Below are 14,284 nucleotides of genomic sequence, written 5' to 3'. Positions count from 1 at the left end.
ATGTAAACTTCTGACCCACAGGAATTGTGATACAGTGAATTATAAGTGAAATAATCTGTCTGTAAATAATTGTTGGGAAAATTACTTGTGTCATGCACAAAGTAGATGTCCTAACCGACTTGCCAAAACTATAGTTTGTTAACAAGACATTTGTGCAGTGGTTGAAAAACGAGTTTTAATGACTCCAACCTAAGTGTATGTAAACTTCCGACTTCAACTGTACAGACTTGGAATTACCGGCCACTTTAATAATAGAACACTAGTCACTTTAATAATGTTTAAATAAAGTTCACATACTGCTTTACTCATCTCATATGTCAATACTGTATTCTATTCTACTGTATTATAGTCAATAACATCTGCTAAATATGTGTATGTGACCAATAAAATGTGATTTGATGTAGAGACCAGGTTCAGATGAGTTATTTTATTATTCACTTGATGTGAAGAAAAAGTAGCAGCTTAGTAACAGGACCAGAGGAAGCAGAGTCTCTGCTCCTCATGCATAGTCTTCATATTAACTGTCATAGCACTTGACCTGCCACCTTGACCTAGATGCAAAGCACAAGTCCTGCCACAGATGGGACATAGCACACTTATACAAGGTGTTGTTGAGGAGAATGCTTCACAAAAACCTCAACACTGCAGCCAATGCATTCCCATTTCAATAGATTTGTCTATCTCTCCCAGTTTCACCTCTCCATCTCATCTTCATGGAGCACTAGCGTTCATTTTCTCCTGGCAGCTGTCCCAAAAGTTCACCAGCCTCTTGTCTTTGTTGGCGCAGAAGTCAGTGAAGTCTCTGAGCAGGCGGTCAGCCAGCTTCTCATCCCCAAGCACACCCGTCCTCCAAGCCTTGGTCAGCATGGTATTGTAGGCCCAGTAGTAACCCACCAGCTCTTCCGAGCCAAACAGGCCCTGACTGGCTGATGCTGTTGAATTCCTCCTCCTCCGCTGCTGCCCACTAGAGTACTTCCTCTTGGAGTAGGGCAGCTGGAGGAACACCGTGCCTAGAGAGGGAGGTAGAAGGGGAGCAGGGAGTACAAAAAGAGAGAAAGAGGGGCAGGAGAACAGTACTGTGAGGGAGGGTGTTAGCAATATCAAAGGGCATATTGAAAAAATATGTGTGACAGAATTAGAAATTATGCTCATCTTTGTGTTAATATGTGCCTACCTGTTACATGGATGTATTGGGGTTTGTTCTCTGACGGGAAGTTGAAAGCAGAGGCAGAAAACTTGTCTTGGACAAAACCGAATCTGAGCGAGAGAGGTAAGTGAGAGAATCTTTGGATAAATACCTAAAGCCCTTTGCAGCACATATAGTGCCTCAGAGTTTTATTTATAGATATCTCCATCCCATGTTTACAGAGAACAACAAAAAAGTGTCACTGTCGCACACCAGATAGGTGGAGTGAAATGTGTAGTTTTACAGGGTCAGCCGTAGTAGTGCGTCGCACCTGGAGCAAATTAGGATTAAGAGGCTTGCGCAAGGGCACGCCGACAGATTTTTCACCTTGTCGGCTCGGGTATTCGAACATGCAACCTTTCGGTTACTAGCCCAACGCTCTAACCGCTAAGCTACCTGCTGGCCTCTAAACTATGTATAGAGAATCACCTACCGGTATAGTATGGCCTCCTGAAAGAGCTGCATTCTATCCCAATACGTCTCTGGTTCAAACCCTGTCAAACAATTATCACAGGGGAATAATATTGACAAGCATGAACACCCAAAGCAACACCCAATAAGTTGTTTATGCTTATGCCCCTGTACGTTTACTTACAATCTATGTTAAAGACAGGTGCTCTATAAAATGATGGAGACAAATTGTGGACAGTCGTGGCCAAAAGTTTTGAGAATGACACAAATATTAAATTTCAAAGTTTGCTGCTTCAGTGTCTTTAGATATTTTTGTCAGATGTTACTATGGAATACTGAAGTATAATTACAAGCATTTCATAAGTGTCAAAGGCTTTTATTGACAATTACATGAAGTTGATGCAAAGAGTCAATATTTGCAGTGTTGACCCTTCTTTTTCAAGACCTCTGCAATCCGCCCTGGCATGCTGTCAATAACTTCTGGGCCACATCCTGACTGAAGGCAAACCATTCTTGCATAATCAATGCTTGGAGTTTGTCAGAATTTGTGGGTTTTGTTTGTCCACCCGCCTTGAGGATTGACCACAAGTTCTCAATGGGATTAAGGTCTGGGGAGTTTCCTGGCCATGGACCCAAAATATCGATGTTTTGTTCCCCGAGCCACTTAGTTATCACTTGCCTTATGCCAAGGTGCTCCATCATGCTGGAAAAGGCATTGTTTGTCACCAAACTGTTCCTGGATGGTTGGGAGAAGTTGCTCTCGGAGGATGTGTTGGTACCATTCTATATTCATGGCTGTGTTCTTCGGCAAAATTGTAAGTGAGCCCACTCCCTTGGCTGAGAAGCAACCCCACACATGAATGGTCTCAGGATGCTTTACTGTTGGCATGACACAGGACTGATGGCAGCGCTCACCTTGTCTTCCCCGGACAAGCTTTTTTCCAGATGCCCCAAACATCGGAAAGGGGATTCATCAGAGAAAATGACTTTACCCCAGTCCTCAGCAGTCCAATCCCTGTACCTTTTGCAGAATATCAGTCTGTCCCTGATGTTTTTCCTGGAGAGAAGTGGCTTCTTTGCTATCCTTCTTGACACCAGGCCATCCTCAAACAGTATTCGCCTCACTGTGCATGCAGATGCACTCACTCCTGCCTGCTGCCATTCCTGAGCAAGCTCTGTACTGGTGGTACCCCAATCCCGCAGCTGAATCAACTTTAGGAGACGGTTTTGGCGCTTGCTGGACTTTCTTGGGCGCCCTAAGCCTTCTTACAACAATTGAAACCGCTCTCCTAGATTCTTGATGATCCGATAAATGGTTGATTTAGGTGCAATCTTACTGGCAGCAATATCCTTGCCTGTGAAGCCCTTTTTGTGCAAAGCAATGATGACGGCACATGTTTCCTTGCAGGTAACCATGGATGACAGAAGAAGAACAATGATTCCAAGCACCACCCTCCTTTTGAAGCTTCCAGTCTATTATTCGAACTCAATCAGCATGACAGAGTGATCTCCAGCCTTGTCCTTGTCAACACTCACACCTATGTTAACGAGAGAATCACTGACATGATGTCAGCTGGTCCTTTTGTGGCAGGGCTGAAATGCAGTGGAAATGTTTTTGGGGGATTCAGTTCATTTGCATGGCAAAGAGGGACTTTGCAATTAATTGCAATTCATCTGATCACTCTTCATAACATTCTGGAGTATATGCAAATTTCCATCATACAAACTGAGGCAGCAGACTTTGTGAAAATTAATATTTGTGTCATTCTCAAAACTTTTGGCCACGACTGTACAATGACAGTGGTGTAAAAAGCTCCTAGTGTTTCCTCACCCTCAAACAGGTTGTCGCTGCTGTCCCTCAGCAGACGGTGGACGTGGAGAGGGATGAAGAGCTGGGCCCGCAGCGGGTCACCATATAGGTAGGAGGGTAGGGCAAAGGGCACCTCCAGGACGGGCACCAACAGGAACCCACAGGAGGCAGCCTTTCTGTGCCAGCCTTGGACCTGTCGAGATGGGAGTATGGTGGAGAGTCGAGATAAACATGGGTCTTGTTGTCAAACTCTCTCGTCCAAGCAAGCATAATGTGATGTGTAGTGTTGTGATGTCGGGAATTAGTGAGCTGTTTTGAGCCCTAATGGTTTAATTATCAGCTGGCATGCCTTGTATGACATCCTGAAATATTTAATTCAGCCGTTTACTACATATCTGTGGCAACATCAAGAAACATCAAGAAATGTCAGTAGGTCTTAAAAAGATCTTACATTAAATCATTCTGACAGGAAGTCTTAATCTTAGTCTTAATGTGTAGAGTGCTAGACTAACTTTTTGCACTGGTGGCATTACCAACGTTTTCAGTCGATGGCACTAGCACATGATTTGGTCGCACCAATTAAATTGGGCCGTTTTTTGGGGAAGCATTTAGAAATGTAAATTCAAACAAAGCATGATGAATGAACTGCGCATCGCAAACATTCAACCAAGACTTCGGACCAAACCTTTTGAATACCTGGTTTGCATACCCATTGCTGTTAGAATACATTTTTATAAAAGCACATTGTGAACCAAAAACAAACATGACCAGATAACAAAAAATTCACTGGCTCCCTCGCGACCAATAAAACATTGTCAAGTCAAAGGGTCGCAAATGCGAGCGTTTTGGTCACAGTTTGAAGCCCTGAGAGTGTCTCTAGTGATTCAATGGACATTCCCCCTCTGTCTGTCTTTGTCTTACCATCTCAAAGAGAACAGCTGCAGTGACGGCCATCCAGTGCAGCTTGACCTCGAAGGCAGCGTTGAGGGAGAAGTTGCCATGGTAATAGCAGCTGCACCACTCGGTGCGGTCGCTACGATTGTTAACGTCCACATCCAAGGTGACTGTCTTCTGCTCTGGTACAGTGGCAGCTGAGGAGAGAGACAAGGAGGGAGGGGAGCGAGAGAGCAAGGGAGTAGAGGGACAGGCCCAGAGATCAGGCCCAAAGGGAGAGATGGTTGTAGAGATGGACAGGCAGGAAGAGGACATTTACATGGATATTATGAGATTAAGAGGGTGAGAGTTGTTGGAGTATACGGCACAACTGTTTGTGATGGAGTTAGAAACTTCACGAAGAATGTTAGTAAGTTAACGAAAGTCAGTGAAGCCACAATATTCCACCATAGCATCCTCTCTTGCCTGGAAATACCTCTTATGCTCAGAATTTCTCTCCAGGGTTGGGGTCAATTCCATGTCAATTCAGGTTGAGTACACTGAAATTCCAAATCAATTTCTCTTCAACACCTTTCAGTTAGGACAATTTGAAATGTGTTTTACCTTCTGAATTGACTGAAATTGAAATGGAATTGACCCCAAACCTGTTCTGTACTGACTATGTGCTAATGATGCATACATTTAGAATGCTACTCCAAATTACATCACAATTCTTTAGAAATCCTGATTTGTTTGTCCATATGATTATTTAATTCTGAAAAGGTTAGTGTGTTATTTAAAAAAAATAGGCCTATAGGTTTTAAATGACCAGTACACTGTTAAATCACTGGAGACAACACAAACATGGTCATCATGACAAACATACGCATTCAATACATTCTTTCTACAGCTAGATTTTGGTGTCATTGTGATTTCCTGGAGAGGAACCATTGAGTTTATGTATAAATTACTATATTTTAAGGTACAGAATTATGATTCAGAACTCATAATCTCACAGAAATGTGTCCAAATAAAACAGATTTTATGGGAGAAAAGTTTTGCATTTATCTTTTCAGCAATGTTGGGTATAATGACCATATCTGTTTTCTGAGCAGATGGGGGCATAGCCTACAGTTGGAGGTGTTTCTCTCCCAGTGTTAGACATTTATGGCAATAAACTGGTTTATATAAACCAGAAATCAATTCCAAACGCATCAGTAATTTAAAAGGGGCAATCCTTAGTTGAAACAATTACAAAGGGGTCACCCTGCTTTGGAAAAAGCTGAGGGATGGGCCTGGAGAAATGTAACCACTCTCAAATGAATAGATAGAGCTATGGATGCAAGGATTGATCATCCAAGATATACAAATGATAGTTTTAACCATGTTGAGGCTATAGAGTGTTTGTTCACATTTACAATGTTTACAAACAGAGTAAAACAAGCTTATATTTTGGGTTCTCATGGGGTACGACAGTTGAACTAAGCACGAGTCATTTAGAAGTTATATTCTTCCAGAATAAATGGTTATATATCATTACGAAAGCTTGCTGGATCGAATCCCCGAGATGACAAGGTAAAAAAATATGTCGTTCTGCACCTGAGCAAGGCAGTTAACCCACTGTTCCCCGGGAGCCGATGACATGGATGTCGATTAAGGCAGCCCCCCGCACCTCTCTGATTCAGAGCAGTTGAGTTAAATGCGGAAGACACATTTCAGTTGAATGCATTCAGTTGTGCAGCTGACTAGATATAGACTAGATTTCCCTACTTTATAAATCCCAAAATGCATGTAGCAACTACAGATTGCCTCTAAATTGCTGTAAAAGTGGCAGCATAAACAGCATCAAATCACAGTAAGAAAAATCACAGTGAGACAGAGAAAGAAGGATTGGTCAAGAATCCCTAAACACATTAACATTCTCACAACATTTTATAGTGGAAACGCATTAAACAGTATAGAGAGAGAAAGCAAAGAGGACAGTGCACTGCACACCACTGCACTACTGTACACAGCCACTGCTACCACAGCATGCACTAAACACTACCACACCAACTAGTTCTCTAATTGGAAGAAGTAGATGCAAATCACATCCATCAGCGATCTGATTGGATGGAGTTGTTTTCAAATCAGTCAACAGTGGCACGAGTACTACCATTAGATGTAATATGTACTGTACATACTGACATGCCAATTCATGCTCCAATTGGAGGCAGAGGGGGTTGGGATGAGAATGGGAAGAGGTTTAAGTGTGCCACCAACCCAAGCTCTGCAAGCTGGAGTAGATAGATCACCAGCAATCACATGCAGCCCTGTTGTTGCTCGTATGGGGGATGGGTACTGAGGTCCAATGCCTTGTGTCACACAGAAGGAACAATGTCACCAGGATAAATATTAGTTCAGATGGCAAGTCATTGATTCAATGGTGTGAGAGCAACGTTGTGATGGTGAGAAATTCAAGTCATGGAAAGTACTTCAAGAGTCAAAATGTCGTTAGTATATAATGAATCATAGGCCAATTATTCAAACCTAAGAATAAATTAGCGAGAGTTTGATGGTTTTGATGGATGTTTGTAAGTTCCCTGAATGCCTCAATCAAATAGAATAGTAGCTCCTCAGTTATGGAATGGTTAGAGAGTTACTAATGATTTTTGGGAACTTATTGTCAACAATAAAAACCAAGTTAATGGAAAAATGTCTAACCGGATCTCAACCAACCATCTCCCAATCTGATGGCCAAGTTAGCACCACTTCATATTTGCATACAGAGGCATGCAGGAATCTTGTCTGGTGGCTCTGTGTGACACCTGCTATGGGACGCTCCCTCCCCAAACCCCTGAGGGCCTGTTCCAGGGTATGTGTCTGACTGGAAGGGACGGGGGAGGCATGCTCATTCTGATTCGGGGGGGGGTCATGCCCATTTTGGGGTGGGGTTGAGGTGGGTGGGCTGAGGCTCAGCTCTGGGGGAGGAGCAGCCTGTGTGTACCTAGCAGTGCTGCGGCCTGGCTGCGTCCTCCAAAGCTGCGGCTGAAGGAGCTGTGCCTACTTGCATAGGAGGCGGGCCGGCTGGGCAGCCAGGGCAGAAGGAAGGCCGGGAGGTCACAAGGTCGACGCTCCTCCAGGACGAAAGCCACCTCAAACCACTTCCTCTGAAACAGGGTAAAGTCCTCCAGGGCTGCCGTTGACCAGCCCTGTACCACAGGAGGGGGCAGCTGGGATGTAGGGCCTGGGGTACAGTAGAGATGGAGAGATAGATGTATGGTTATTATTGAGTCTGGTTAGTTGTTCTCGAAATGAGAACAATCAATATCGGCATGACTGAGAATCAATGACTGGAAAGAAGTCAGTGTGTGGAGCAGGCAGGGTTGGGGTCAATTCTATTACAATTCAGAAAGTAAACCAAATTCCAAATTTGCTGCATTGAAAAGCAAAGAGAATTGGAATTTCAGTGCACTTCCTGAATTGACTGGAATTGAAATGGAACTGACCCCATGTCTAGTGGGCAGCATGGAGGACTACCTTGTCCTAGGAGAGCAAACCAACGTTTTTAAAATGATACGTTTTCAGATTAGCTTTGTGCAGACTAAGTGTCTCTCGAACCTCGCTCGCCGTCTTTCTCTGCCACTATCCTGTAGAAGTAGAAGCCATAGACAAAGGTCCTCATGGCATCCCCCGATGCATGGGTAACCAGGCCCTCATCCAGCATCTTCTACAGAAACACAGGGGACACAGCAATACTGTTAAAAACACAAACACACAAATGCTGGCTTCACTACATACAGTGTGTATCCGGCACATGCTTTAACAAAACCAGATAAACATATACCTACCTGCATGATGTCGACAGCCATGCCTTGTGTGGCCACACCCTCTACGTTGTTGACCAGCCAATGGACGATCTCAGCACTGATGAAGCAGTTAGGGGGCAGGCCCTTCTGCTCAGGTAGAAGCTGCACACCTGTTCTATATATATCACATAACAGGACAGAACAGGAGCTCAAACACACCCATCTAACTGCAGGGACAACAACAAACCACACCTAAAACACTTGAGGTATGTGTTGTGGTGCACGCCAACACACACTTGTTTTACCATCCTTGTGGGGACAAAACAATTGATTTCCACTCAAAATCTTATTTCCCCTATCCTAACCCTAATTCTAAGCCAAAAAAAGAGCTTTTTTCTTATGGGGACCGGCGAAATGTCCCCACTTGTCCGAATTTTCCTGGTTTTACACTCTTGTACGCACGCGTGACACACACAACACACACAACACACACACACACACACACACACACACACACACACACACACCACACAACACACACACACACCACACACACACACACACACACACACACACACACACACACACAGTCTTACGTGGGGTGTTTGATGGCCTCTAGTATTTCCATCAGGGTGGAGGATGAGGACAAACATAAGGCTCCAGTACCAGACTGTCCACTGTAAACTCACAGACATCAGTCTGGTTAACTATGACTAATGTCATCATCGTTAACATAACACTTTCCAATTAGAAACATGATTTTGAACACTTCACATCTGAAAAACTGTATTTCTTTCCTCACCTGGTTTCTGTGGCTAAGCTGGGTCCTGTATCCCCTGTTGCCTGGGCTGCAGCCCCACCGGTCGCCACCACCCCAGCCCCTACCTGACCACCTTTGTCTGTGGCCCCTCCTTCAGCAGGATCTGTAGAAACCTACAGGCCAATCACCAAAGGTTAGAATGAAGTCAAACAATCTCAGGCAGTCACTCTGCTGCCTTCTATTTATTTCATTACATTACATATCAATCACCTCTGGTCTCATGCTAGTTAGATACTGAAGAGGATAACTCGCATCTGGGATACATTACCTTGGTTGACTTAGCTTAAATCTGCCAGGTACTAGTGTAATGTGTGGTCTCTTCACAAACAACAACGATGTGTCTATGGTAGACACATGCAGACATGCAGATTTCATGCCAGAAGGACAGTGCAGGATGCAAGTTAACAAAATAGCTACACGGACTGAGTTCACCTTGTATCTTTATTGACCTATGTATGTGCAAACTCACAGGGCCCTACATAAAGTTACACACTGTCATTCCAACACACACATCCGCACACCCACTCCATCATTTGCTCACACACACATAATATGCACATACATTTATACTGACTCTACAAACCCGCACACCCACTCACATGTCTGCTGCTGCTACTCTGTTTATCTATTATCCTGATGCCTAGTCCCCTTACCCCAATACATATCTACCTTCATCACTCCAGTATCACTGCACATGTCCAGTGCATTCGGAAAGTATTCAGGTTACTTTAATTATTTCACATTTTGTTACGTTACGGCCTTATTTAAAAATGTATTAAATATTTGTTTCCCTCATCAATCTACAAACAATAACCCATAATGACGAAGCAAAAACAGGATTTTAGAAATTTTTGCAAATGTATTAAAAACAAAACACAGAAATAGGTTATTTACCTACGTATTCAGACCCTTTGCTATGAGACTCAAAATTGAGCTCAGGTGCATCCTGTTTCCATTGAACATCCGTGAGATGGAGTCCACCTGTGGTAAATTCAATTGATTGGACATTATTTGGAAAGACACACACCTGTCTATATAAGCTCCCACAGTTGACAGTGCATGCCAGAGCAAAAACCAAGCGATGAGGTGGAAGGAATTGTCCATAGAGCTCTGAGACAGGATTGTGTCGAGGCACAGATCTGGGGAAGGGTACCAAAACATTCTGCAAAATTTAAAGTCCCCAAGAACACAGTGGCCTCCATCATTCTTAAATGGAAGAAGTTTGGGACCACTAAGACTCTACCTAAAGCTGGCCGCCCAGCCAAACTGAGCAATCGGGGGAGAAGGGCCTTCGTCAGGGAGGTGACCAAGAACCCGATGGTCACTCTGACAGAGCTCCAGAGTTCCTCTGTGGAGATGGGAGAACCTTCCAGAAGGACAACCATTTCTGCAGCAGTCCACCAATCAGGCCTTTATGGTAGAGTGGACAGACGGAAGCCACTTCTCAGTAAAAGACACATGATAGCCCGCTTGGAGTTTACCAAAACACACCTGAAGGACTCTCAGACCATGAGAAACAAGATTCTCTGGTCTGATGAAACCAAGATTCAACTCTTTGGCCTGAATGCCAAGCATCACATCTGGAGGAAACCTGTCACCGTCCCTACGGTGAAGCATGATGGTGGCAGCATCATGCTGTGGGGATCTTTTTCAGCGGCAGGGACTGTGAGACTAGTCAGGTTCGAGGCAAAGATGAAAGGAGCAAAGTACAGAGAGATCCTTGATTACAGGCATCATCCTGCCGCTAAAGCTGCCGCTTTCAAGGAGCGGGACATTAATCCGGATGCTTATAAGAAATCCCGCTATGCCCTCAGATGAACCTTCAAACAGGCAAAGCGTCAATACAGGATTAAGATTGAATCCTACTACACCGGATCTGACGCTCGTCAGATGTGGCAGGGCTTGAAAACTATTATGGACTACAAAGGGAAACCTAGCCGCGAGCTGCCCAGTGAAGTGAGTCTACCAGACAAGCTAAATGCCTTTTTTGATCGCAAAGAGGCAAGTAACACTGAAGCATGCATGAGAGCACCAGCTATTCCAGACGACTATATGAACACGCTCTCCGTAGCCGATGTGAGCTAGACCTTTCAACATTCACAAAGCTGCGTCGCCAGACGGATTACCAGGACGTATACTCAAAGCATGCGCGAACCAATTGGCAAGTGTCTTCACTGACATTTTCAACCTCTCCCTAACCGAGTCTGTAATACCTACGTGTTTCAAACAGACCACCATAGTCCCTGTGCCAGAGAAAGCAAAGGTAACCTGCTTAAATGATTACCGCCCCGTAGCACTCACGTTGGTAGCCATGAAGTGCTTTGAAAGGCTGGTCATGGCTCACATCAACATCATGCCAGAAACACTAGACCCACTCAAATTCGCATAGCGCTCCAACAGATCCACAGATGACGCAATCTCTATTGCACTCCACACTGCCCTTTCCCACCTTGGCAAAAAGAACACCTATGTAAGAATGCTGTTCATTGACTACAGCTCAGCTTTCAACACCATAGTGCCACCAAAGCTCATCCCTAAGCTAAGAAACCTGGGACTGAACACCTCCCTCTGCAACTGGATCTTGAACTTCCTGATGGGTCGCCCCCAGGTGGTAAGGGTAGGCAACAACACATTTGCTACGCTTATCCTCAACACGAGGCCCCTCAAGGGTGCGTGCTTAGTCCCCTCCTGTACTCCATGTTTACCCATAACTCCAACACCATCATTAAGTTTGCTGACAACACAGTGGAAGGCTTGATCACCGACAACGATGAGACAGCCTATAGGGAGGAGGTCAGAGACCTGGCAGTGTGGTGCCAGGACAACAACCTCTCCCTCAATGTGAGCAAGACAAAGAAGCTGATTGTGGACTACAGGAAAAGGAGGACCGAACAGGCCCATATTAACATTAACGGGGCTGAAGTGGAGCGGGTTGAGAGTTTCAAGTTCCTTGGTGTCTACATCACCGACGAACTATCATGGTCCAAACACAGCAAGACAGTTGTGAAGAGGGCACGACAACACCTTTCCCCCTCAGGAGACTGAAACAGCTGCACCAGAGAGCATCACCGCCTGGTAAGGCAACTGCTCGACATCTGACCGTAAGGAGCTACAGAGGGCATTGCGTATGGCCCAGTACATCACTGGGGCCAAGCTTCCTGCCATCCAGGACCTAAACTCAGCAAAAAAAGGACCCTGTCTTTCAAAGATAATTCATAAAAATCCAAATAACTTCACGATCTTCATTGGAAAGGGTTTAAACACTGTTTCCCATGCTTGTTCAATGAACCATAAACAATTAATGAACATGCACCTGTGGAACGGTCGCTAAGACAGTAACAGCTTACAGACGGTAGGCAATTAAGGTCATAGTTATGAAAACCTGGGACACTAAAAGAGGCCTTTCTACTGACTCTGAAAAACACCAAAAGAAAGATGCCCAGGGTCCCTGCTCATCTGGGTGAACGTGCCTTATCCATGCTGCAAGGAGGCATGAGGACTGCAGATGTGGCCAGGGCAATAAACTGCAATGTCCGTACTGTGAGACGCCTAAGAGACGGGAGTTACAGGGAGACAGGACGGACAGCTGACCGTCCTCGCAGTGGCAGACCACGTGTAACAACACCTGCACAGGATCGGTACATCCGATCATCACACCTCCGGGACAGGTACAGGACGGCAACAACAACTGCCGAGTTACACCAGGAACGCACAATTCCTCCATCAGTGCTGACTGTCCGCAATGGGCTAAGAGAGGCTGGACTGAGGGCTTGTAGGCCTGTTGTAAGGCAGGTTCTCATCAGACATCACCGGCAACAACGTCGCCTATGGGCACAAACCCACCGTCGCTGGACCAGACAGGACTGGCAAAAAGTGCTCTTCAATGGCGGGTCGCGGTTTTGTCTCACCAGGGGTGAAGGTCAGATTTGAGTTTATCATCAAAAGAATGAGCTTTACACCAAGGCCTGTACTCTGGAGCGGGATCGATTTGGAGGTGGAGGGTCCGTCATGGTCTGGGGCGGTGTGTCACAGCATCATCGGTATAACAATTAATACTTTACAAATTACTTCGACTAACCTGTACCCCCGCACATGACTTGGTACCGGTACCTCCTGTATAGCCTCGTTAAGTATGTATATTTTATGTTATTTGAGATTTTTATTTTATTTTACTTTAGTTTATTTTATAAATATTTACTTTAGTTTATTATTTCTTGAACTGCATTGTGGTTAAGGGCTTGTAAGTAAGTATTCCACTGTAAGGTCTAACACCTATTGTATTTGGCACAGGTGACTAACATTTGATTTTGATGAAAACTGCTCCAGAGCGCTCAGGACCTCAGACTGGGGCGAAGGTTCACCTTCCAACAGGACGACGACCCTAAGCACACATCCAAGACAACACAGGAGTGGCTTCGGGACAAGCCTCTAGGTCATTGATTGGCCTAGTCAGAGCCCGGACTTGAACCCGATCTAACATCTCTCGAGACCCTGAAAATAGCTGTGCAGCGACACTCCCCATCCAACCTGACAGAGCTTGAGAGGATCTGCAGAGAAGAATGGGAGAAACTCCCCAAATACAGGTGTGCCAAGCTTGTAGCTTCATACCCAAGAAGACTCAAGGCTGTAATCGCTGCCAAAGTGTGCTTCAAAATACTGAGTAAAGGGTCTGAATACTAAAGTAAATGTATTTTTCCCCCAATTTGCAAACATAAAAAAAAAAAAAAAAACGGTTTTTACTTTGTCATTATGGGCTATTACGTGTTAATTGATGGGGAAAAGAAACAATTTAATCCATTTCAGAATAAGGCTGTAACTTAAAATGTATAAAAAGACAAGGGGTCTGAATACTTTCCGAATGCACTTAATGCACCTTCGCCAGCAGCATACCACCCTGCATACCACTGTTGGCTTGCTTCTGAAGCTAAGCAGTGCGGTCCTGGTCAGTCCCTGGATGGGAGACCAGATGCTGCTGGAAGTGGTGTGGAGGGCCAGTAGGAGGCACTCTTCCTCTGGTCTAAAAATATCCCAATGCCCCAGGGCAGTGATTGGGGACACTGCCCTGTGTAGGGTGCCGTCTTTCGGATGGGACGTTAAACGGGTGTCCTGACCTCTGAGGTCATTAAAGATCCCATGGCACTTATCGTAAGAGTAGGGGTGTTAACCCCGTGTCCTGGCTAAAATCCCAATCTGGCCCTCAAACCATCTTGGTCACCTAATAATCCCCAGTTTATAATTGGCTCATTCATCCCCTCCTCTCCCTGTAACTATTCCCCAGGTCGTTGCTGCAAATGAGAACGTGTTCTCAGTCAACTACCTGGTAAAATAACGGTAAAAAAAAAAAAAAAAAAAAAAAATATATATGGTATTGGACTTTTTTATATTTAATTACAAGT

General features: G+C 44.8%; 1 protein-coding gene across 5 annotated transcripts in view; it reads right to left on the bottom strand.

Moving 5' to 3' along the window:
- Positions 1-412: 412 nt before the first annotated feature.
- The window catches only part of depdc5 (DEP domain containing 5, GATOR1 subcomplex subunit), a 33,065-nt gene continuing 19,193 nt past the window's right edge, over positions 413-14,284 (bottom strand). For 3 of the 5 annotated variants that reach the window (XM_023983868.2, XM_023983871.2, XM_023983869.2), the window contains 10 exons: positions 8,871-9,001; positions 8,665-8,745; positions 8,111-8,243; positions 7,881-7,989; positions 7,267-7,506; positions 4,329-4,498; positions 3,429-3,600; positions 1,620-1,680; positions 1,175-1,257; positions 413-1,010 (listed from right to left, as the gene is read on the bottom strand). In XM_023983868.2, coding sequence (XP_023839636.1) covers positions 712-1,010; positions 1,175-1,257; positions 1,620-1,680; positions 3,429-3,600; positions 4,329-4,498; positions 7,267-7,506; positions 7,881-7,989; positions 8,111-8,243; positions 8,665-8,745; positions 8,871-9,001 — 1,479 coding nt within the window. In that variant the 3' untranslated portion in view covers positions 413-711. Of the gene's footprint in view, positions 1,011-1,174; positions 1,258-1,619; positions 1,681-3,428; positions 3,601-4,328; positions 4,499-6,003; positions 6,635-7,266; positions 7,507-7,880; positions 7,990-8,110; positions 8,244-8,664; positions 8,746-8,870; positions 9,002-14,284 lie in introns of those variants that run through there. The other 2 variants (XM_023983870.2, XM_023983872.2) reach the window with 2 other exon arrangements.

This window comes from Salvelinus sp. IW2-2015, linkage group LG4q.1:29, assembly GCF_002910315.2.
Source record: "Salvelinus sp. IW2-2015 linkage group LG4q.1:29, ASM291031v2, whole genome shotgun sequence".
In the NCBI taxonomy this organism is placed as follows: Eukaryota; Metazoa; Chordata; class Actinopteri; order Salmoniformes; family Salmonidae; genus Salvelinus; species Salvelinus sp. IW2-2015.
Note: the sequence above shows the minus strand (reverse complement) of the source record. Positions and strands in the feature narration are given on the sequence as shown.